The 24,589-nt window shown below is 39.6% G+C and overlaps 1 protein-coding gene across 1 annotated transcript in view; it reads right to left on the reverse strand.

Moving 5' to 3' along the window:
• The window catches only part of PCYT1B (phosphate cytidylyltransferase 1B, choline), a 57,605-nt gene that overhangs the window by 10,914 nt on the left and 22,102 nt on the right, over positions 1-24,589 (reverse strand). The window contains exons 2-6 of the mRNA XM_054974044.1: positions 19,068-19,167; positions 17,392-17,508; positions 14,056-14,207; positions 13,250-13,328; positions 2,985-3,127 (exon numbers count right to left, since the gene is read on the reverse strand). Of these exons, the coding sequence (XP_054830019.1) occupies positions 2,985-3,127; positions 13,250-13,328; positions 14,056-14,207; positions 17,392-17,508; positions 19,068-19,167 (591 nt within the window). The remainder of the gene's footprint in view (positions 1-2,984; positions 3,128-13,249; positions 13,329-14,055; positions 14,208-17,391; positions 17,509-19,067; positions 19,168-24,589) is intronic.

A 24,589-nucleotide genomic window follows, 5' to 3' on the forward strand; every position in this document is an offset into this window, starting at 1 on the left:
GTGGAATTACTGGATCTGAAGGGTTACTGAGAAGTGAGGGTGTGCTATCACCCACCTGATCAATCCCTTGGGGCTGACCTCGATAATATTCCTAGACATCATAAATGCCTGTGCACTGGAACAGTTGGTTACAGAGCCAACCAGAGGGATAGTGACTTGGTTCTGAGCAGGGCTCAAGACCTGGTGAAAGATGTAGAAGCTGTTGCACCAGTTGGGAGCATTGACCACAATTCTATTAAGTTCAGCATTCTTTTCAATGGAAAGTTACCCCAAAGTCCAAAACAGTAACATTTTTTTCAAAACAGGGAACTTTACAAAATGAGAGAAATGGTTAAAAGGAAGCTGAAAGGGAAACACAAGACAGTCAAATCCCTAAAGGACATGTGAAAGCTACCACACTAACTGAACCCAGATACAATGTATTCCCCAGGTTAGGAATGGTGCTGCCAAGTCTAAGAGAATGCCTGCAGTAAGAACAGTTTGGGATGGAAGAAGCTAAAAAAGATATAGTAGCTGTGGCTTGGATGCTGTAGACATTGCAGGTAATAAACAATTGAGAGGGTGCCCCCGTAATGGGGCTCAGTGATATTGAGGACTCCTCAGGAGGCGAGGAGCCTCGTGTAGCCAGCCCTGACTCCTCAGGAGGAGAGAAGCTTTGTATAGCTAGCCTTGACTCAGCAGATGCTAGTGATCAGGAAGAACAGCTGCTGGCAGATCAGCATCCACAGCCAGCAGCTGAGGCAGAGGCACTGACACCCTCCAGCTCCAACACTGCAGGTGAAGCACAGCCAAGGACTTTCAAACCTCCAGCTTCATCCAGAGAGCACCACAGACAAAGGCAATGTATAGGACTACAGGAGAGATGGTGAAGCGCAGGTGTCCTGGGTCGATGCCAGCTGCTTGTGGATAGTAATGAGGAGTAACCACAGCATAGCTCCCAAGCAGCTGGCAGCAAGCCCAGCCTCACGATAAAATCCAGCCACAGAAGACCAGGAGGTGTGGAAGCAATGTGTTGGAGTTCTGCTCCTGCTGCAACTACTCCCTTGAACCTTGTCTTGCTCCTGTAGCTTTCAGATTGTGCCCTGTTTCTGCCTGTATCTTGTCCTGACCTTACCGGTAACTGACCTACGGACCTCCTGACTTGGACTTTGGACTCACCCCTGACTTTGGACTCGTGCTCTGACTTTGGACTGAACTTTGACTACTCTGCTTGGGCTGGCCCAGCCCACAACAGTTCCAATGTGGGCATTGTATGCTTTCTCCCAACCCTACACCCCACTTCTAAGCAGGTGGCATTTAGGAAAGAAAATATGCACTGTCTGTGTAACCCCCTCCCCCAATCTGTCCTGATATCTATTGCTTGGAAGTTGGAGTGTTCAGAGGAAAGGGTGGGGTGCCTACAGAGCAGAGGGCATTCTTCTGTTGATCTTTAGGGCCAAACTATATGTGATACTGTAGTTCTGTGATCTGAACCCCAGATGCATTATTCTGGTCCTAAAATTTAGGCCTCCAGTATGGATTGTGGTCATTGTGCTGGGGAAGGAGGAAGTTAACAGTTTCACCTACGGTTGCAAGGTCCCCTTACCCTTCCAGCAGGAGAGGGGACCTCGGGCTTGCTTTCATGTTGTTCTTGGAACACTCCTCATGCATGTGAGGTCCTGCACCAGTGCGATGACATCACTTCCAGGAAGTGACATCATTGTGCAAGGTGCGGAGCGCTCATGCTTCAGAGAGGGCTGATTTGGGCCCCAAATGGGCCCATTTGAGGCCCAATTCAGTCTGCCGTGAAGCGCAGGAGTGCTCTTGGGATGGCGCGATGACATCAGTGATGTTCTTGTGCCAGCCCCCAGGAGTATGCCTGGGAGGCCCTTTCTCCGCCTTTCTCCCCACCAGCCAAGGAAGTGATGGTGGGAGTGGAGGAATGGGATCCCTAGTTTCACCTGTGTTGTTTCCTCAATTTAAAATGCCCTCTGATAGGGAAAAATAGAGACACAATACATGAGAGCCAGTTTAGTGTAGTGGTTAAGAGAGGCAGGATTCTAATCTGGAGAACTGGGTTCGATTCCCCACTCCTCCGCTTGTAGCCAGCTGGGTAACCTTGAGTCAGTCACAGCTTCTCGGAGCTCTCTCAACCCCATCCACCTCACAGGGTGATTGTCGTGAAGATAATAATAATACACTTTGTAAACCACTCTGAATAGGCATTGTTGTCTTGAATGGTGGTATATAAATCAAATGTTATTATTATTATTATATATCAGTCTCTTTTCCTTATTGGGGCTTAAAACAACACAGGGCAAATATTTTCCATTGGGGAAACTGTGTGTTGAGGAATGGGTAAGAAAGGAGAACTAAATCTCCAGTGTCATGATTCTGATCGATAGCCACCCAACAGTTACTTTTCATGGCCAAATAAAACATTTGGAATTTAAACAATGGTGCTCCAGTGTCATACAGTTTGGCCCTCAGAGGCTAAAGGAAAAGGAATGCCTTCAGTTATTGTGTGTCCCAAAGCAGAAAGATGATTGGAAACCTACTGCAGAGAGGTTCAATATGAAGGCAATTGTTGGCTTAATAGAAACCAGGGAATGTTTACCGAACCTAAAAACTGTTCCACACACAATATTTTTCCTACATAGATGTATAGTGGTACATATTTGGATTTTTCCACATGCTGGGAAATTGCAGCAGCCATGGGTGGGTTACAAACAGGTATGTGCCTAGTAAAATAGTCACAAATGTGATCTTAATATATGATGGTGTTTCCCTCCTCTTTGTGTGTTCATACAAACAAAAATATCACCTTTGAAGCAGGTGAAATGTAGAAATGACACAAGATTGTGTGACACTGATTTCTTTTGAAGAGCTCTAAAATTAATAATGTCAAATAGAATGTGAAGCTTGTTCCCATCTGGTTCACTCCCTCAGTTCTTCTAATCCAGGCTAGGCTTTGAATCTAAAGAAGAGGGGACTGATGCACTTACATTTATAAAGCTAACATTCAGCTCCTTGGCAGTATATCCTCTCTGAAGGTTACGACGAGCATACACATCATAATCACGTACGATTCTGGTGATAATGTCTGAAGTTGAGATGCCTTCCGTTCTCTGAGTTGGTACAAACATTCCTGATTAAAACGGAGAGGGAAAAGTGAGCTCTGAGAAAGTCTCCAACTTTCATACACACTTCATTGTTCCAGAATGATCTGGTTCTTGTGGCTGATTTTTAATTCAAATCTTTTATTATTATGGCTCTCTCACAGTTCACAGGCCGTAGGACTCAGAATAAACTGCTCAGCACAGTTCAGGGCCTTATTTTACAAGCCAATGACAGAAAAGCATGATGTTTGTCTCTGTCAATTTAGGTAGCCTTGGTAACCACACATATGCCCATGTGCACACACGAGCATGCACACACACAGACTGTGTGAAGCAACTTTGAATAAATATATGGATTATTATGAACAATAACAACATTCGATTTATATACCGCCCTTCAGGACAACTTAATGCCCACTCAGAGTGGTTTACAAAGTATGTCATTATTATCCCCACAACAAAACATCCTGTGAGGTGGGTGGGGCTGAGAGAGCTCCAGAGAACCTTGACTAGCCCAAGGTCACCCAGCTGGATTCAAGTGGAGGAGTGGGGAATCAAACCCGACTCTCCGCAGGACTCTACTGCGGTCTTAACCACTATACCAAACTGAATGTATTAAGTTTTCTTAACTTTGAACAAGATATATTACTGATAAAATGAGGGGCTTACCTATGGTGAAGGAGCTTCAGCATATTACTAAATGATCAGTTATGTTCTTACTTTTTGTCTGAATAATACATATTGAAACCAGTTGGTAATTCAATACATAGTTATGACATATTCTGAAGCTATGGCCACATTCACTCTAAAGCAGTACCTTACATTTTTGGACTGTGTCTTCAAGTTCTACTTTCCACAGTATCATGAATTCTGTTTCCTTCAGGGCTGGAGTAAGTCATGCTAACACTCTAAATCTGAGGCCCTTACAGAATGACCAAAATTTGTATTGTTAACCAATTACATAGAAATTTAGTATTTTTTAATGTAGAGGCTGCTCATAATCTGAGGCTGTAACAATAGCTTACTTAGTTTATGTGTAAATTCAACTCTGAATTCTCCTTTTAAACTATGCAGTAAACACTGTGGGATTCCATTACACCTCTGAGAGACTGAAGAAAACTCCTGCAGTTTTTCGTACATTTAACAAAACTACTACCCAGTGACTCCTAGTGTTGCTATGATATTAGGATTGACAAATATAGGTAAGGGACGGAAAAGATGATGAACAGTTATACTGAATCATCAATCAAAATCTCGTCTTTGGACTTCCTGTTTGGGATCCATGGAGGTCTAATGCAGCTCCACTTGCGGAGCTGACCGGACTGCCGTTTTAACCGGCCGGCGGGGTGAAAATAGCCCGCGGCCGACTGCTCTCAGGCGGGGAGCAGGCAAAGAACGCTCAAGACCCTAGGGTGAGCTAGATCTCGGACGAGGGGGGGCTCTACACAACGAGTCTCCCCCCGATCCTTGAGGTCCCACCTTGCGACGGGTCGGCTATAATCTCTGCGGCAGTTTTGGGGCCAATTCGGCTGGCATAAGACCTACATACCCAAGCATCGATTGGGGGAAGAAGCTGAGAGGAGAACTTAAAATCGAAACAGCGATTACAACCCGAGAAAAGTGAAGAGAAGGTAAAGATCATTATCTTCTGAGACGGGACAGATTGATAAAAACAGAGAGGAAAAAAAGTAGATTTTTAAACTGCAACAGACTAGTGAAAAGGAGGGGAAGACTCGGCAGGAATTGAATTTAAAAAGAGACTAAGTTTAAAGAAGTTATTAAAGAAATGGGACTATTGTTTTGAATACCTGTGGCTTTGGAGCTGTGAGAAAAAGACACCATCGCGAGATCTGCTGTGGGAAGACGGGAGACAGGAAGTGCGTAATAACAATAGAGTGGCTGGAGAGAAGCGGCCCTTGCTGGAGGGCAGGAAGTAGGGAATCGCCATTTTTGAAAGGGGAAGGGTCGCGGCTTCAGCGGAAGAGGAAGTAGGCCATCTTGGATTACAAAATCATAGAGAAACCATAGAGAAAAGACGCCCGACATTTTGGACTCTTTAAAATTTAATTTCTATAAGAAGACCGGGACATTTAAAATAGAAAAACGTTAAATTTTACGCCACGGAGTTAAGGAAGAGAGCGGATTCGTGGGAGCGAGCTAAAGCAAGCCCCACGATGTCAAAAAAAGAGTGGCAATCGGCAATAGAAAACCTGGATAAAAACCTGGACAAAAAACTTTTAGATATGATTAAAGAACTTAAGGACACGAAATTGGAGCTGATAAAAGAGGTTAAAGAGGTTACACAGACAGTAAAATCGGAGCTGTCAGAAGTGAAAAAAGGTATGGAAACAATACGAAGTGAATTACAAGGAACGCAGCAGAGAGTTAAAACAGTAGAAGACGCGATGGAGAATTTAGCAGACACGCAACAAACAGAGATGAGATTGGTGAAGGGGAGAATGTCAGTTGCAGAAACTAAACATATGGAGAAGCAGCTACGTTTTCGTGGCTTGCCAGAAGTGGAAGGAAAGTCAGCGCAAGAACAGATGACTGAGGTGTTGGCTGAGTACCTGGGGAAGGAGGAGGAGGAAGTTGTGGCTATCCTAGATGTGGCATACCGTGTGAATTCGAGAATAGCAACCCAGAGGAAACTACCAAGAGATGTGATTGTGCAGTTTACAACACGAAATATGAAAGAGAGGATTGTGACAAAACAGTTTCAAGATCCATTGGAGATTGATGGCAAGACGATTATTATAATGAAGGAACTGCCCAGATCAGTGTTACTGGACCGGAAAAAATATAAAGTGCTAATTCAGATTTTGAAGCACATGAAAATCAGGTACAGATGGGAGTTACCGGAAGGAGTGTCCTTTGAGTTTGGAGGGGCCAAAAAACGCATCAGATCTGAGCGAGAGATGGAGCGATTTATTAAGGACAATGAAAAAGACTTACCAACAAGATCATGAGTATGGAGTGTAAAGTATTATCTTGGAATGTAAATGGACTAAACTCACCGAATAAGAGGAAAAATACTTTTCACTGGCTACTAAAACAAAAATGTGACATTGTTTGTTTGCAAGAGACCCATATCAGAAAGCAGGATGTAAAATATTTAAAATCTGGAAAATTGGGCAAAGAATATGTAGCGGCCTCCAACAAGAAAAAAAGAGGAGTGGTGTTGTACATAAAAGAGGAGCTACAGCCAAAATTTGTTATGAGAGATGTGGAAGCTAGATTTGTAGCAGTGGAATGTATTTGGAATTTAAAGAGAGTGTTGGTAGTCGGACTTTATGCACCTAACGGTGCAAAAGAAAGCTTCTTTGAGGATTTAAGGAAGCATTTAGACGATCTTGCATACGACCAGATAATTCTTGCTGGAGACTTCAATGGAGTGACAGACTTGGAACTAGACAAAAAGACTACAACAGCACAAAAGAAAAGAGGACTATTACCAAAGCTTTTTTTTGAGTTGATTCAACAAGAGACTCTTGAAGATGTATGGAGGAGAGAATATCCTAAAAGCAGACAATTTACTTTTTATTCTGCAAGGCATTCTACATTATCAAGAATTGATATGATCTGGGCCTCAAAAGACTTAGCATTATGGACTAAGGAGGTAGAAATAATGCCTATGGTAGGCTCAGATCACAACCCAATTATGTGGAAATTTGGAAAAAAGAGAAAAAGGAAAGCATGGAGAATAAATGAGGACTTGTTACAGGAAAGAGAGAATATGGAAATACTGAGAAGAGAGACAAAGTTTTTTATACAATACAACGTGAATAAAGAAGTACCAACCAATAAAGTTTGGGATGCTTACAAGGCGGTTGTAAGGGGCATACTAATGGACTTAAATGGTAGAGCAAGAAAGAAGAAAGAGGAGAAAAGACAAGAGATTGAGGAGAAAATAAAAGCCAAAGAAATACAGCTAAAAAAGAAACCAGGGAAAAAGAAGGTATACCAGGAAATTAAAATACTTCAAGAACAGCTAACAGCAATGAGCAATAAAGAAAATTTGCGAAGATAACAAAACGTATTTGGAGCAGGCTACCATTAGTAGAGCCTTTTATAAATTTTACGCTAAGCTGTATAATAAAAAAGAAGTAAACAAAGAATCAATAGCGTCATATTTGGAGAAAACCAAACTTCCAGAAATCTCGGAAGCTTGGAGAAATAAGTTGAATAGTGAAGTAACTGACGAGGAAATAAGTAAGGCAATACAATCTGCAAATCTAGGAAAGGCGCCAGGGCCAGATGGACTTACGGCTAAATTCTATAAGACAATGGCTAATGAACTGGCACCATTCCTAAAAGAGGTGATGAATGGGGTTTTAAGGGATCAAAGGATTCCAGAAACTTGGAGTGAAGCGAATATATCATTGATCCCAAAAGAGGGCCAAGACCTGACTAATGTGAAAAATTATAGACCTATATCGCTACTCAACAATGACTATAAAATTTTTGCGAAGATATTGGCGGAGAGATTGAAGGGGTGGCTCTCGGAAGTCATAGAGGAGGAACAAGCAGGCTTTTTGCCAGACAGACAAATAAGAGACAACTTAAGGACAGTGATCAATGCTATTGAATATTATGACAAGCGTTGTGACAAAGAGGTTGGTTTCTTCTTTGTTGACGCTGAAAAAGCGTTTGACAATTTAAACTGGGACTTTATGTTTGCCACTATGGAAAAGCTACAATTGGGAGAAAGATTCATCAGAGCAATTAAGGAAATTTATAGAGACCAGACTGCAGCAATTGTGGTGAATGATGAATTGACCAAGAAATTGACGATAAGTAAAGGAACAAGACAAGGTTGCCCGTTATCTCCATTGTTGTTCATTTTAGTATTGGAGATTCTGATGATACAAATACGTCAAGATGATGAAATTCGTGGAATAAAAATAAAGGACTATTCATATAAGGTCAGAGCATTTGCGGATGACATAATGTTAATTGTAGAGGACCCATTGGAGAACATGCCAAGAGTGATAGATAAGATCAAGGAGTTTGGAGACTTGGCAGGTTTCTTCATTAACAAAAAGAAGTCAAAGATATTATGCAAAAATATGACTAAGCAGAAACAACAATTGTTAATGGAAACAACGGATTGTGAAGTAACAAGCAAAGTGAAATATTTGGGAGTCGAATTAACTGCAAAGAACATAGATCTATTCAAAAACAATTATGAAAAACTATGGACTCAGATAGAGAGAGACTTGATTAAATGGAATAGATTGAATTTGTCATGGTTGGGCAGGATTGCAGCAGTTAAGATGAATGTGTTACCAAGAGTAATGTTTTTGCTACAGACAATACCAATCATCAGAGACTCCAAACAATTTGAAAAATGGCAGAGGAAAATATCAGATTTTGTTTGGGCAGGCAAGAAGCCTCGAGTGAAAGTGAAAGTTTTACAAGATGCAAAGGAAAGAGGCGGAATGCAACTGCCCAATCTGAGACTTTATCATGATGCAATCTGCCTAGTTTGGTTGAAAGAATGGATGACATTAAAGAACAAGAAACTATTAGCCCTAGAGGGATATAAAAAAATATTTGGATGGCATGCATATTTATGGCATGACAAAGTAAAGGTCAACTCGATGTTCCTGCATCACTTTGTTCGGAGAAGTCTATACATAATCTGGAAGAAGTACAGAATTTATCTACAAGAAGGAACCCCTTTGTGGGTGGTTCCATATGAGGTGATAGACCCGAGAGCTGTTGATAATGAACAACAATGTTTAACGTATAAAGAAATAACTAAAACTGAAGCATCCAAACTTAGAATAAAGACACAAGAGGAACTATCACCTAACTACGATTGGTTCCAGTATAGACAGATCAGAGACTTATATAATTCGGACTCTGTAAAGGGAGGTATACGAATAGAGAATTCGGAACTAGAGCAGACCCTTCTTAAAGAAGATAAGAAAAGAATATCCAAGGTATACCAAGTACTGTTGAAGTGGTATACCGAGGATGAGATAGTTAAAACACAAATGGTGAAATGGGCTATAAACTTTAATAAAGAAATAACAATGGAGGCATGGGAATACTTGTGGAAAACTACAATGAAGACAACGACATGTATTAATATCAAAGAGAACATTTATAAAATGATCTATCGTTGGTACATGACACCAAAGAAGATTGCGCTAGGGAATTTGAATACTTCTAATAAATGCTGGAAATGTAAGAAGCATGAGGGCTCCCTCTATCATATGTGGTGGTCGTGTGAGGTAGCCAGGCAGTACTGGGGGGAAATAATAAGAGAAATGAGTGAAATTTTACAATTTCAAATTAATAAGAACCCAGAACTCCTGCTACTGAACTTGGGAATGGAGGGAATTCCAGCCCAACACAGGACGTTGATATTTTATATGACAGCAGCAGCTAGACTTTTGTATGCGCAAAAATAGAAAGTACAAGAAGTGCCAACTATTGAAGATTGGACTTACAAATTGCTGTATATGGCTGAAATGGACAAGATGACAAGAAAATTGAGAGATCTGGACTCAGGGCAGTTCAACACAGACTGGGAGAAGCTGAAACAATACCTGGAGAAGAAATGGGAGGTGGGAGGAAAACTGTGGCAGTTTGAGAACTACTGAAGTATTGAAGTAGAGGGGGGAGACTTTACCGGGGGGAGAAGAGATAAATGTGAATTAATAAGCAGTCAGATTAATAGATTGACATATATATAGATATATATAGGTTAACAAACAGAACATAGAGAAAATAATTAATTATAAGGACTAAATATAAGGAGCGATTAACTAACAATATTTTCTTTTTTTTCTGACAAGTTTTGTACCAAACTGAATGTCTGAAGATATAGATGGGTCAAATTGATTGACTACGTGAGGAGAGATATATAGAACTATTATAAAAAGATAGAATGAGTAATATATATAGAGAATAAGTCAAATTGTTTGATATAAACGAACGTATGATCTATATGGTTTATGATATATAGAAATACCTGAAATTGAAAAATTGGGATAAATTGTTTATCTAAGATGGAAACAAAGGCTTACAGTTTGGGCATATAATGTTAAAAATAGTTAAGGATGTACTGCTTAGAATAATGGAGAATATATATTTGTTTTAGATAGAGGAAGCTAATAAAAGTAAGGGAAAGGGGACAAAGGGTTGGAAAGCTGTTGGAGGTCAACAAAAAGGGGGGGAAAGGGAGGGGGTTAGAGATGAAAAAATTGGGGAAAATTGAATGTAAATGTGGAAATAATGGATTCTAACCCAATAAAAATTTTTCAAAAAAAAAAAAATCTCGTCTTTGAAGGTGATTCAAAGGTGATTTGAAGGTGATTGCACACAGATTGTGTGCAACAAAGGCAATAGCAATCAAAAGGGCAAATGATATTTTGCTTCTTTTTAATCTTCAGTTCCCTAACAAGGCAAACTTCAGCTCAATAGCTTGAATGGTATTCTCTGCGAGGCCAGGGGGAGGAAGGTTTAATTACTTCCTTTTTCAACACAGTTAATTGTGTTGGTAACAGGTTAAGTTAAAGAGGTTTCTGCAGGAGGCTTAATTTGTTCTCTTGGGTTCAATTTTGAACCCAATAAAGACAACAGAAAGGCTTTCTTTCTCCCTAGGAGGAAATAGAGTTCACTACCTTACAATTCAGAGGACCATAGCATGTTGGGACTAAAATGCACAGAAGAGAAACTAACAAAGGCTTAGTATTAGTATGAAATCAAGGAGATAGTCATATGCTGTTATAGTGAAGACTGAAACATCAGAAGAAACAAATTTGGAGTTCAACCAAATAGAGCTTCAACCATTCTATGGGCCAAGCTACACATGACGAATGACACTTGAACGGCAAGTGGATTGAGTGGAGGGCAAGTGAACAGGGAGAAATACACTTGCTGTTCAAGTGTCATTCGTCATGTGTAGCTTGGCCCTATATCTCTTTCTTCCACTATGTGACATGGTGTCATCAAACTATGCATTTCCCGAAGCGGCAGTTGCCTCGTGAGATTGTTATTGAGTTTTCATCTAGGAGGGTCCGGGACAGTATCCTATATAATTCATACAATGCGGAGTTAGACTTTCTGGGAAATAAAGTCAAGATATTGAAGGACGTTCCATTTTTAGTTCGGAAGAGAAGATTTAAGTACAAGAAGTTGGCAGCTCTTTTGAGGGAACGGGACATAAAGTACAAATGGCTACTCCCGGAAGGAATCGGGTTTAGTTATAAAGATCAAGCTTACAAGATTAATTCGGAAGATCAGCTAAGGGATTTTGTGGATAAAAATCCAGAATTTGGGCCAGACACCAAGCAAAAAGAAGAGGATCCGAAGCCTGAAGGGAGGGGGGAGGCAACGAGCGCTACGGCTGTAGCTGCTCAGAGAGAATTGCGCCCGAGGCCCAGGGGAGGGAAAAAGATTTAATTTGAATTGTAATTTGTATTTTGTATGATCAACCACTCCATCACTACTTTATAAAGCTATTTTTTTATTATGGCAGTATGAAGGGAAAGCATTGAAGTGTAGTGTTTAGTGTTTGTAGGTTACCTTCCCCTTTTTTCCACCCCTCCTTTCCCTTCTCTTTTTTCTCCCTTCTTTCCCTTCCCTTGTGCTATTGTAGTCTTTTGTAGTTACTGTTATTGTAGTTTTGTATGTTAGACATTGAAAAATAAAAAAACTTTCAAAAAAAAACTATGCATTTCCCTGGGGTTGCTTGTAGGCTTGACCCCAATGAGTCCTCCCTCAAAGGCTCCAGAAAGGGCCCCGCCACACCTTTTACTGACAGAAACCAAGGCTTCAACTGATAATACTATTGCAGTTGCCTAGCAACAGCTACAGTGGAAAATTATTTCTTAAACCTACAAGCACAACTTCTATTATTCGGGGTGTGTGTGATAACCTCCCCTTGTATTTTTTTAAAAAAAGATCTTTCTGCAAAACTGGGTTTTGTTTTGTTTTCTGAAGGACATAGAAGGATCTGTTAAGTCAGTTCATGAAATTAATCTCCAGATTTTTAAGGATCCACAGATTCGGCCACACTGAGAGTTAGATATATTGATTTTTTAAAATGGTTTTAAAATGGTTCATGAAGTCAACATCATGAATAGGAGTCGTTTTTTCCCATAATCACATCTTCATGAAGAGAAGAGTATCACCTTTTATCTTTCTGTCATTCAACTTTAGTCACAGAAAGAAAAGTAACCAACCCTATACAGGATCATATCCTTAGATTTGAAGGTACAGTTTTTGCCTCATATTACTAGTTTAGATGATGAGCCTGAATGTAGGGCTTTTTTATTTTTTTCATGTTTGTACAGCATCTGGTTACTTTAGGCAAACATATATACACACAAGCATGCATGCAAACATATATTATGAACTGGATCCAAGGATTCCCTTCAGCTGAGTGAAAAAGGGAGCAGCTTAGCAGAAAAGAGCCCAGTCCAGTATACTGAAACTTTTTTGTACCACATGGATACATATTTTAAAACCAAATTCTTAAAGCTGAAAGTCCAGGAGCTAATAAATGAAAACCACATTATAAACAATCTGACCTAATAGCTCCACTATCTTAAGAAGTATTTTTATGTCAAAACTGTGTGTCACCTATTTGTTAAATAGTTTATGCAATGATATTGGCCTTAGGGTAGTAAATATAGACCCTAAGAGGGTTCCGATACTTTGAAGAGTTTCAGAGAAGGAAAAATTCTGCAAAATGTTATTTCTCCTGAGTCCTGACTCCTGACATAGCTGGATTTAGATGGGAATTGTTGAATCTTGTGATATTCACCTTCTTATGCAAACCTCATAGGAACCTTGTCGGGGACTGGGCTTTCTAATGCTACTTGGGCTACAGGTCCTGTCCTCCTCCTCCAATTCAGTAAGTATGTATGAAGAAGTAATAACAACTCAAGCAGTATGCTTAATTCTGAACACACAGAAGAAGGCCATTAAAATTACAAATTTAAAAATCTCCCAGGACCATAACATGGCTTCAAGAAGAAAAATTTTCTACCAACATTGGTATAAATCTGTAAACTGTTTGTTGCCAGAAAGTTTTTATCACCTCTACCAGCAGTGATGGCAATGTGCAAATACTTAGGTCAATCCTTAAGGAAAGGCTAAAAAGACAAAGTGAAAACAAAAATAGCCCTCACCTGCTTCCTTTATGTGTTTATACACATCATCCGACCCAGCAGAAGAATATGGAATATCATCATGAGCTACAAAATCAATCTGAAAGGCACAGAAGAAAGGAAATAAAGTTGGATCTTCTTGAATTCTTGGTTATTATTATTTTGAAGGCATAATTTGCTAAATTGCCAGTATCAATGCACTTAAAAGAATAACTATTCAAGTATTAAATAATGGTACTTTAAACTGTTGGGATCAAATTGCAACACATGAACTTTTGGTTAAATTCAAGACCTTTGGTTCACTTATTCTATTCTGAAACTGTGCATGTGGTACTAGAAAAATACCCAAAATTGGCTATGATCATTTTCACATATCCCAGGGATCTTGTGAAGATAATTGTGTGTTATCCAAAAGTACTTGCTTATAAATATAATGCAGCTGCTCAACTGGAGATAGTCCAAAAATGTTCAGTGTCCACCAACAGTAACATTTCTGTGTTAGTGAAGGGACAGCTAATTATGGTTGATCTCATAAGTTCAATGAAATAACAGAAAGTTTATCAAACAAGTGCAAGAAAAGGAATAACACTTTGTGTTTACCTGCCCATCCAACTTGATGTGTCACTCTTATATTGAAGAAAGCACAATTTTCTGCAGGTGTTTCAGATCACAGATATTACAGCTCAAGAGAGTGAACTTATTGTAAACACTCTCTTATGTTAAAGATAACCAGGAGGTGTGTATGTTTGCATGTATAGATTTGTGCAAAATACTGTTTTTCTTACCAAAAAAAAAGAAAGAAAGAAAAAGAAAAGAAAAGAAGGTACCTTATGCTTTTCCAGAAACTCAGGTGTAAGTGTCCATGGAGCATCTCTAATTACTTCATCTATGTAGCGGCAGTGTCTGAGGGCCTCATACCTCTCAGCTTCATTCATTACAGTGAATCCTTTAAACTTATGCGTTAGATCATCACTGCAAACTGACAAAAAATTAAAATTGCTCTATAAACTTGCAAATCTGTATGGTTAGAAATTTTTTCAAAGCTAGGCCATTTTCACACGACTTACCAGCCTCCGGAGCGTTGCACAAAACACGCGGAAGATAGCATCTTCTCACGTGAAATTGCGCCAGGAAGATGCGATGTCGCGGAAAACTCCTGGATGATAGCATCTTCCTGGCGCAATTCTGTGCAAGAAGACACTATCTTCCGCGTGTTTTGCGCAACGCTCTGGAGGCTGGTAAGTCATGTGGAAACGGCCCTAGTTGGTGAGTCATTAAATGTACTCTTTTCAAAGCAAATCACAAAGCCATTTGTGACTATAAAATTAAACTGAACTGTCCCCAAAATAGAAGTTGCTAACAAAATGTTGCCCTCATCTGGATAGCCCAGGCTATCCAGATCTTATCTGATCTTGGAAGCTAAACAGGGTCGACATTGGTTAGTAATAGGACGGGAGGCCTCCAAAAAGATCAGGGTCACGATTCAGAGGCAGGCAATAGCAAATTGCATCTGTTATTCTCTTGGCTTGAAAATCCCAACAGGGGTTGCCAAAAATCAGCTGTGACTTGAAGGCACTTTCCACCATCACTACCAAGATGTGACAGGAAACAGCTGGCTCATCTCTGAGGCTACAGTCATTTCCTCAAGGATGTTTTGCTCTTTTTTGGGTCTCAAGTGCAAGTTTGGATTTATTTAGAGCATCCACATAACATCATCTCTCAATCATTCTTCAACTGTTCACTTCCATGATCTCCCCTGCTTTGTACAAAAATCTGTTTTTAAAGACAGCCCTTCCAAAAAGATCATAGTCAAAATAGATTTGCTCCCTGTGAGGATGAGAAGGTTTGGCTTTTTGAACCTCCCTCCTCACTGGTGCCATTTCCACTTATGCCCTCCATTCCCTCCTGTTCCACTGGTGAGCTTTTTGCTGGCTCTTTGAAATATGGTGCGCTAGCTATACCACTACGGCACCATTAAACTATAGCAATATAGCGCCACTACTGATTTTTTTTAAGGTAGCAAAAAGCCTATGGAGCCAAGAGGCAGGTAAAATGGTGGGTGCAAAGGAGGGAAAACACATGGTATATCCCCATATGGATACTCATCAGAGAATTATTGCCATGTGGAAGCATATAGGCTAGTTTAAAGTAAAGGAAGCATTGTTAGTTCAAATGGCCTGGAAACACAATTTTAAAAAATCTGATTACAATTCAGCACCGACAAGAACGGCATCTGTCACACTGCAAACTAGACTTTCTTAAAACCCACTCAGAAATCTCATGCTGTATTTGATATTTATTTATTTGTGTTTCTTTAGTCATTTTCCTACTGTAAGTACCTAAAAAAAGCCTACTTAGGATATTCCCATTAATTATTTATGCAATATATTTATATTATCTTTCTCCCCAATGGGGACCTAAAGAGGCTTACAACATTTTTCTTTCCCTCCTCCATTTTATCCTCATGATAACAACCCTGTGAGGTAGGCTAGACAGAGAGAGTAAATGGCCCTAGATCACCCGGCAAGCTTCCATTGCAGAGTAGAAATTCAAACCCAGATCTTCCAGATCATAGTCCAATACGCTACCTCTGCACCATATTGGCTTAATAATTAACAAGCCCAAATACATAAATTCTACTATAATTACACCCTTGACTTCAATTGACTTAATAAGGTATAACTCTTCTTAGGTTTACACTGCATATCTCACAAAAACAATGCACAAAATAAACATTAAAATGCAAACATAGCTGAAAGTCATAAATGTAGACAGCAGCAATAGGCAATTCCAGGCTCACATTCAGCACAAAGAAGGACTATACTTGCTGGACCATCAGTCAGAGTTATTGCCAGTCAATTTTCTCAAGAACAAGTTCCACATATGGGTGGTACAACAAAAAAGTCCCTTAATATCAATAACTGATAGAGCAATAGCACAGAAGGCCTCCACAGTTCTCAGGTGTGGGGAGCAGTGAAGGCAATCCCTCAAGTATACTGGGCATTTAGGTTTTGAAAAGCAACTATCAACACTTAAATTGGAATTCAAATATTTTTGGAAGCCAATTAAGTTGACCTAAAATTAATATAATAAGATCTCTGAATCTCATGACCATGAACTACAGAGTCCTGAAATCTCTGGGCCATTTTAAAAGATAGCACTAAGTAGAACACACTGCAGTAGTCTTAACAATAAACAATTGTGGAAGCATAAAAGGAACAAAAAATGGATTTCTGGAGCTTGCCGTTATTTCAATTTGCTCTTTTAACTGTGGGATCTGTTATTGCTTTGAGTTTGCTTTTTCCTGGCTCCTTACTGACTCAGTTTATCTCTGCAACTTTCTGTGGAACAGGTAGCAATATCAGCCCAAAAGACTACCTATCTGTGATGGTTGAGAAATAACACACATTCCAAGGAAAATGGAATAATACCCGAGCTCAGAGGCTTGGATAAGATCGTCCTCACAGCTTCCCTGTGCTGCATTTCTATTTTGTGTGTGTGTGTGTGTGTGTGTGTGTGTCGTCAAGTCACCTCTGACCTATGGTGACCCTATGAATGAAAGACGTCCTATCATTAACAGATTTGCTCAGATCTTGCAAACTGGAGGATGTGGCTTCTTTTATTGAGTCAAGCCATCTTGTTTTTGGTCTTCCTCTTTTCCTACTGCCTTCAACTTTCTTTAACATTATTGACTTTTCCAGAGAGTCTTGTGTTCTCATGATGAGACCAAAGTATGATAGCCTCAGTTTTGTCATTTTAGCTTATAAGGAGAATTCAGCCTTGATGTGATTTATACATACACATAAACTGCCATATCAGACCACTGGTTTATCTCCTCAGACTAGTAGTGACTCTACACGTTCTCAAGCATCACCTACTCCTTGACTCTTTTAACTGGATGTGCCAGGGATTGAACCTGGGACCTTCTGAAAATGTTCTGCCACTGAGTGACAGTCCCCTCCCTATTCCAAATCTAAGATGAAAGGATCAGAAACTCAAGTCCCTGGTTAAACCTAGACTTAAATTTCTTTCTGGTCTATAAGTCTGAGGAAAAACTTCCACAAACCCTTTGCTAAAAATGATCTTATTTAAAGCAAAAAGAAAACTTCAGTGCAAATTGCATGGAAATAATGATCATCCAAACATTCAAATGTTGGCCTTACCTCCTACTAACAAGTAGCTATTAGGGAAGAGAGTTTTAGCTTGCATAAGAGCTCTAGCATGACCAGCATGGAAGAGATCAAATATCCCATCTGCATACACTCTGACAGGTCTGTCAACTGTGGAAGGAAGGAAACAATTCAGAGGTCACACCATCACTGTAACTTTACATCTCTGTCAGCTACATTAACATTGACTGTGTACATTCAAAATCATATTCAAAATCACAGTGAGTAAATTCAAGAGCTTCCCCCCCCTTCAAATCTGATACGTTCATCCATACTTTTTTTAAAAAAATCACTATAAATTAAGAGGAAGTAATGCAGAAATAATCTATCAACATGCATCAAGTTACATAACTCATGTATGCATCATTGGGGTAGGAGAGCTAAGCTGCAAAAACTGTAGAGCATTATTCCTAAAATGTGGATCATATGCAGATTTTTTTTAAAAACCTAACATGTTTATGATTGGATCCAACAATCCTTTGGTGCAAGGATCAGAAATCTTTGCCATGTTCTGTTCCATACCTTCTGGCCTTAGAAAAGTTGATACTCAGGATTCTAGGAGGACCCATGTGGACTAACAGTTACTGTATTCTGCACTGAGAAGAGGAAAGAGGCTCTTCTCCCTCTTGTGCAAGCACAGCTCTGGTCACACAAGAGGCAGGAGGGTGATTTCATCCCTTCCCCTTCCTCAATGCAGTGTGTGTGTGTGTTTAACCATGTGGCTATGTGGGTCCCATGGCCCTGGGAATCAGCTTCCTGCAGAGAGGGAAGTGTTTCCAGGATCTATGACTGCTAGATGATTCTGCTGACAAATCAGTGGATCCAACTCATACTTTCTTGAATATCAAATATTTTCTTGTTTGCTTGGGAATCTTCGATATCAACATCCTGCTTCCATACTGGCTCATCATTTCACCCCATGATATTATTTTGTTTAAATGTTAAGCATCTATATTTGCAGTCTCTCTCCCATGATACTAGAAATGTATGTGATGGGTGAATGCCTGAAATTTGCTGAATGTAAACTTTCACATGTTGACAATTCCACACAAATTCTGTGGCTGTTAGCTTTCACTTGTATATATCTAAACATTGGGGATATCTATCTATCTAAGTATCCATCCATCTATCAACATCCACACAATGAAATTAAAATAAACATTTAAACAACATCAGATAGCTTAGCTCAGTTCTGAAAGATCCCCTGAAACGAAAGAACGATGAAGATAGATAAACCTCTAGAAGAAGGACATTCTACAAGATACAGGCAACAATTCAAAAAACCCTGCTCCTAATGGATGCCAATCTTGCATTGGCAAAACGACTATACATTCAACAGAGCCTCATCAACAGATCTCAATAGTTTGGGGAAGGGGGTCATCTAAGAGAAAAAGATCTGTTATGCAATTCACATATGAAATGTGAATATTCACCAAATTTGGAACATTTTAGGTATTGTAATACATAACAAATAAAAACTACTGAAGGACTAGATATTTGGATACCTTTCACAAACAGGGAATTTGAATAAGTAGTTGTAGGGGAACAGGTAGACTTTTATCCATTGTACTTGCCAGTAATATATTCTGTCTCTCCTATAAAGCACTAACTGCATGGGCATATGTGAATGCATTCTGTTAAATGTATCTGTATCATAGATCAAGACTCACCTGGTGTTCCCAGGCGGGCCTGAGCAATGGTTAGCTTCTCATGAGGAGCTTTGCACTGACAGCTTGTTTCACCTGCAAATGGAGCAGGTGCAGACAAAGTCTAGAAAGAGGGTAAGAGCAGAATTGGGAAAGGGGGGTGGGGAGACCATTAGGTTTCAGTCAACAGGAGCTATGCAGAGTGAGACTTTTTTTTTGCTCCTTCCCCTTGCATAAAAGGACTCTGTATAGAAACAACAGTATGTCCGTTCGCTCTTAAAGAGAACAATGCATTTTAATATTGTTGTTAAAGCTTGGTTTTAGTACAGCTCTGATGCTTTGGAAGTGGATGTAGGCACATAAACAATCCATCTTGCACATTGATCTATAGTCTCTGTCTCTGGCTTTAAGCCTAGAGTATAAGAAGCTTCATTTCTGAGTTGCTGATTACATTTAATCTTTACCTTCTTTTTTTCCCTTGTGTACCAGTGACACAAGTGAGATTGAAAGATGATCTGATGACACTTTTCTTTGCATTTTGTCCCTAAACTGCAGCATACTTCTGAATATGCCTTTAAAAATAACTTAGAGGTCCAATATGTCATTGAGATAGTATATTTAGTTTTATTTCCATTCTAAAATTAAACCTTTTTTATTCTAGGAGAGATGAAACAATTTCTCTCTAGTTTTTTCTATAGATTGTTGATGCCTTGCCAACTCCAGTGAAAACTTTAGATAACTCTTCTGTCAAAGAAGTGACATTAATACTTCCCTGTATTCATATATAAAATCATATTTCTAAGGAGTTGTTAATAATATTTTGAGAAATTTTAATTTGCAATATAGAATCCTTTCTAGAACTCTTAAGTATTTGGAAGAACCTGGTCTTCTCCTCCTTCCATTTTGCTGTGTGATACTTAACCACAGAACAGAAGGCAATGATGCAAGGAAATGTTATACATATTCTATATCATATTCACTATCACAGCTTTCCTAAGTATTGAGAATTCTACTACAGATCCTTAGCCCTTCTTATCCCAAAGCTACAGTTTCTCAGGGGTCCCAAGGAAGACAAGAGTAGTAAGAATATAGCGTACAGTAAATGCATAATGAAAATGTACTAAAATCCATAGTTAGCAAACAAAATTTGTGTTTAGAATTTAACGACAATGCTGCAAATGTATCTGGGTGGCACAGTTCTCTACTAGCTCAGACATGTTCTACAGTGCAGATCTTAGGAACTGTCGACAGTTGGCTTACAGGGTACCAGAAGGTTCCATCTTGTCCCCCAATGCTATTCATTTTCTTCATAAAGACATTGGGAGAGATCATTTGGAGATTTAGGGCAAAGTGTCATACGTGTACACACAGCTCTCTCTCTCTCTCTCTCCTTACCAGCTAATTCCAGGAAATGTTTAACTAGTGTGTTGGAGGCAATAAAGGTCTGGATAAGGGTGAATAAATTAAAACTTGATCTGGACATTCTGGAAGAACTGTGTATTGGGAATAAGACAGATAAATGAACAGACACTTAATCTATTCTGGATGAGGCTACACTCCTCTTGGAATAGCAGATGTGTAGCTTGGGAGTATTCTTGGATACCTCATTGTCCGTGAAGGGACAGGTGGCTAAAGTTGTCAAAAGGGCCTATTTTAGGGTTGCCAGCTTACATGCCTGGTGGGAGGGAGAGGACCAGACAATCGTCTTCGTCTTCCTCTTTGCTCACGTGTTTCTAGGCCTGCGCAATGATGTCATTTCTGGTTTGGCCCATTTGGGGCCCAAATCGGCCCGCTGTAAAGCACAGGAGCTTGCCTGGGAGGTTGCGATGATGTCACTCCTTGGATGTCACTCCCTACCTTCCCCCGCACTGGCCAGGTGAGTGGTGGCGGGTGGCAGAGGGTGGGAGCAGCAATCCTGGCCTATTTCCAACTTAGGAAGGTACACCAGGCATAGAAAGCTGACTGATCACTGTCCCATGTAACTTAGTAACATCCACAATAGATTACCGTAATACTTTATGCCAATAAAGGTACTGATTGACTGACCTTAACACATTTTACATGTGGCTGCCCTGGAAAATGGTTTAGAAACTTTAGCTGGTACAAAATGCAGCATGTAGAGTTCTAACTGTAAATTAATGTATAAAAACAATGCTTTGCCAATCACAGTGGCTTTCAACTTGGTTTTGATCCCAATTCAAGATTCTGGTTTTAATCTTTAAAGAGTTCCAAAAGGACCACTTCCACTCATAACATTCTGAGTCTTGAGAGATCAATAAATGGAGCTTTTTGGAGGAACTTGTCGCGTGAAAAGTTCAGGCAGCAGGGAAGGGCCTTTTGCCCTTTTCAGCAGCCATTCCCAAACTATAGAATTCCCTCCCTCAGTAAGTGAGGTTGGCATCTCAACTTCAGTTCTTCTGGATGATATTATTTTTTTAAATTATCCTGGAAGGTCTTTGAGGATATTTTATGATTGATACTGCCCATTTAGTTCTTACTAAACTTGGTTTCTGTAGTTTTACTTCACAGATTGGTTTAACTGTATTGTGTACTACTTTTTATTGGTTTCGTACTTGTACTGCATCATTTATAGAATCTTGTTGCTTTGGTGGTTTATAGGGTTGCCAGGTCCAGGTTTGGAAATTCCTGGAAATTTGGGAGGGTGGAGCCTGGAAAGGGTGAGGTTTGGGGAGGGGAGGAGCCTCAGAATGGTATAATGCCATAGAGTCCACCCTCCAAAGCAGCCATTTTCTCCAGGGGAACTGATCTCTGCCACCTGGAGATCAGTTGTAATTCCGGAAGATCTCCAGCCACCACCTGGAGACTGGCAACCCTAGTGGTTTAAAGTATATTAAAAATGTATATTATTTAATGTACTTAATGTATTTCATGAATGTATTGCATGTGATTTTATTATTCTTTTATAAAACTAGTTTGTGTGCCTTTATCTTTACACAAAGGTAATAATAATCTAATACAATTTGCATTTGTTTCTTGCTAAGGACTACTAAGAATATAGATATGAGTCCATCATGAGTGAAGGTGATATAGACCCAAGGGAACAATACCAGCTGACTTTTCTGAATATATAGTTAGTCCCACAGAAAGTCATGGCATTTAGGTACATTTAACTGTTAACAATGATAAAAAGACAATGATAAAAGGTTTGGTACAGGGGAAATCTTTCTGTATGATAACCTAATCTACTACAGAAGCACATGCAAGTTACATATAAAATATGCTAGAAGTGCATTTAACGTGCACTGTACAATGTATGGCAAAATCAAACTTACAACTTAGGTTTGGTAAAAATTAGTCCTTTTCAAGTGACTGGCTGCATACCACAGTATTTCCTTCCTATTATACATGATCGTATAGTTTTGGTTCCTTGCTTTTTACTTTCTAATCACTGTCTTTTCCCTTCTGTCTTTGTGGTAATTGAGCGCTAAACTGCCTTTCTTTTCTATGCAAGGCCAACTTACACAACATCAGCACAATGTGGTTCATGCTGAGATAAAGAGGAAGGGAGACATGTTAAAACAATAATGGCTATGGTCTGAGGCCTACAATTGATAACCATGACCTAGCTAGGAAAATGCTGTTTCCTGGGAGATAACACAAAAAATAGGCCTGTATTGTGGTCTTTTCTTTTCTTCTACCTGCTGACAGAATAGTAAAAGCCTTTTGATTGTATATACTTGGAATTCTGAAAGGCCTTTCTGCTTTCTTCTTGGTGAAGAGTCTATCAGTATTTCTGCTGACCAAAGGCAATATCTTTAAATCTTGTACTCAGAAGTTACGTCTGCTGCCCAACAGTTGAAGTACTGTTTAGCAAGTGGAAATAAGGTATTGTATGTTTCTCAATATACAGCTACATTTTCCCTTGTAACCAATGCTACAAAGTATTCTCATTTTCTATCTACACACACTAGGATTTGAGGAATCAAAAGGAAACTATTATTTATTTTCAGTCAGCAAACCATTGGACATCATCTAGCAGAAATGTGAGATGAACCAAGGAAACGCAATTTGTATTATTTATCTATTTATACCAATGGCCTTCTTTGTCCCCAAGGCTTAGGCATATTCATTTATTTAGCTAATTAAAAATTTAAAACCGCAAGAGGCTCTCAAAGCAGCCTACAAAATCCTCATTTGAAGATTACTATCAGGAAGAGAAAACCCGACTATAAGAAATTTACAAGCTTTCCAAATAATATTTTGAAGAATGTGGGCATAATTATCAATCTTAACAAGAATGTTTTCATATTCACTGATTTGTGTAATAGAAACAATATAGTTTAACAAAATACATATTTTGGGTCAAAAGCTGGAAAAGTGAATGAAACAGGCTACTCTATAATTCTGGTTAAACTGAGCATTCATTCTGGAAATTGTTTAATGCATTTGTAGTTACATAATTCTTTGCAAAGCTGAGCACCTCTTTACAGAAGTTTCAGCATCCTACTGGTTCCATATGATTATCTGTTCTGTAAGATAGTTGAAATTTCAGAGATTCAAAGCTGATTATTCAAAACCTGAAATTGTAAGGATTTGTGCACTAACTTGATCAATAGATCTAATAAAGTAGCTCTAAATAATATACATCTATATGTTCATGGAATAAGCTAAAATGCTTTTATTTTCAATGGGAAATAAAAGCACAAAAAGTTATTATAGAAATTACCCTGAAAGTATTCATTAGGTAAAAACTCTGATCCACAGATTTTTTTCCTGTTTCTGTGTTAACACCATATTTAAACAATAGTATTTAACTTTTCCAAGCCTGATAACTACTGAGCATGTGACAGGAAATCACATAACGTCAAAGTCACATTGCTCAGGAGGATGACAGAAAAAGGAGGAGTTCTAGCCTCACCAATATCAAGGCTAGGACTGTGGGCAGCCGACAAAATAGAGATGGTACAGGAAACACAAGCTAAGCACTGGAAACCATAGAGAGAAACAAATCAAGATCCAGAGCCTCTGAGGTATCTTCCCAGTGCCGGATTTATGTATAGGCTAAGTAGGCTGAAGCCTAGGGCCTCTAAATCTAAGGGGGCTCCACAGCCCTGCCCCCCCCAGCGGGCAGTCTCCCCTCTCCCAAAATTGCAAGCCCAAGACTTCATGCGAGGGCAGGGGCCAACAACTTGGGCCCAGCAACTGTGAGACTCAGGGCCAGCCAGTGGGGCCCAATTTGAAACTTTGGGGCCCAACTTGAAATTTTTTTGTGGGGCCCAGTTCACAGCCAAAGTCTGCAGAATCTTAGAGATATAAATAAAATCCATCTATGGTTGTTGTGGGTTTTCCAGGCTGTATTGCCGTGGTCTTGGCATTGTAGTTCCTGACGTTTCGCCAGCAGCTGTGGCTGGCATCTTCAGAGGTGTAGCACCAAAAGACAGAGATCTCTCAGCGTCTCTCAGAGATCTCTCTCTGTCTTTTGGTGCTACATCTCTGAAGATGCCAGCCACAGCTGCTGGCGAAACGTCAGGAACTACAATGCCAAGACCACGGCAATACAGCCCGGAAAACCCACAACAACCATC

Source organism: Eublepharis macularius, chromosome 3 (assembly GCF_028583425.1).
Source record: "Eublepharis macularius isolate TG4126 chromosome 3, MPM_Emac_v1.0, whole genome shotgun sequence".
Taxonomy (NCBI): domain Eukaryota; kingdom Metazoa; phylum Chordata; class Lepidosauria; order Squamata; family Eublepharidae; genus Eublepharis; species Eublepharis macularius.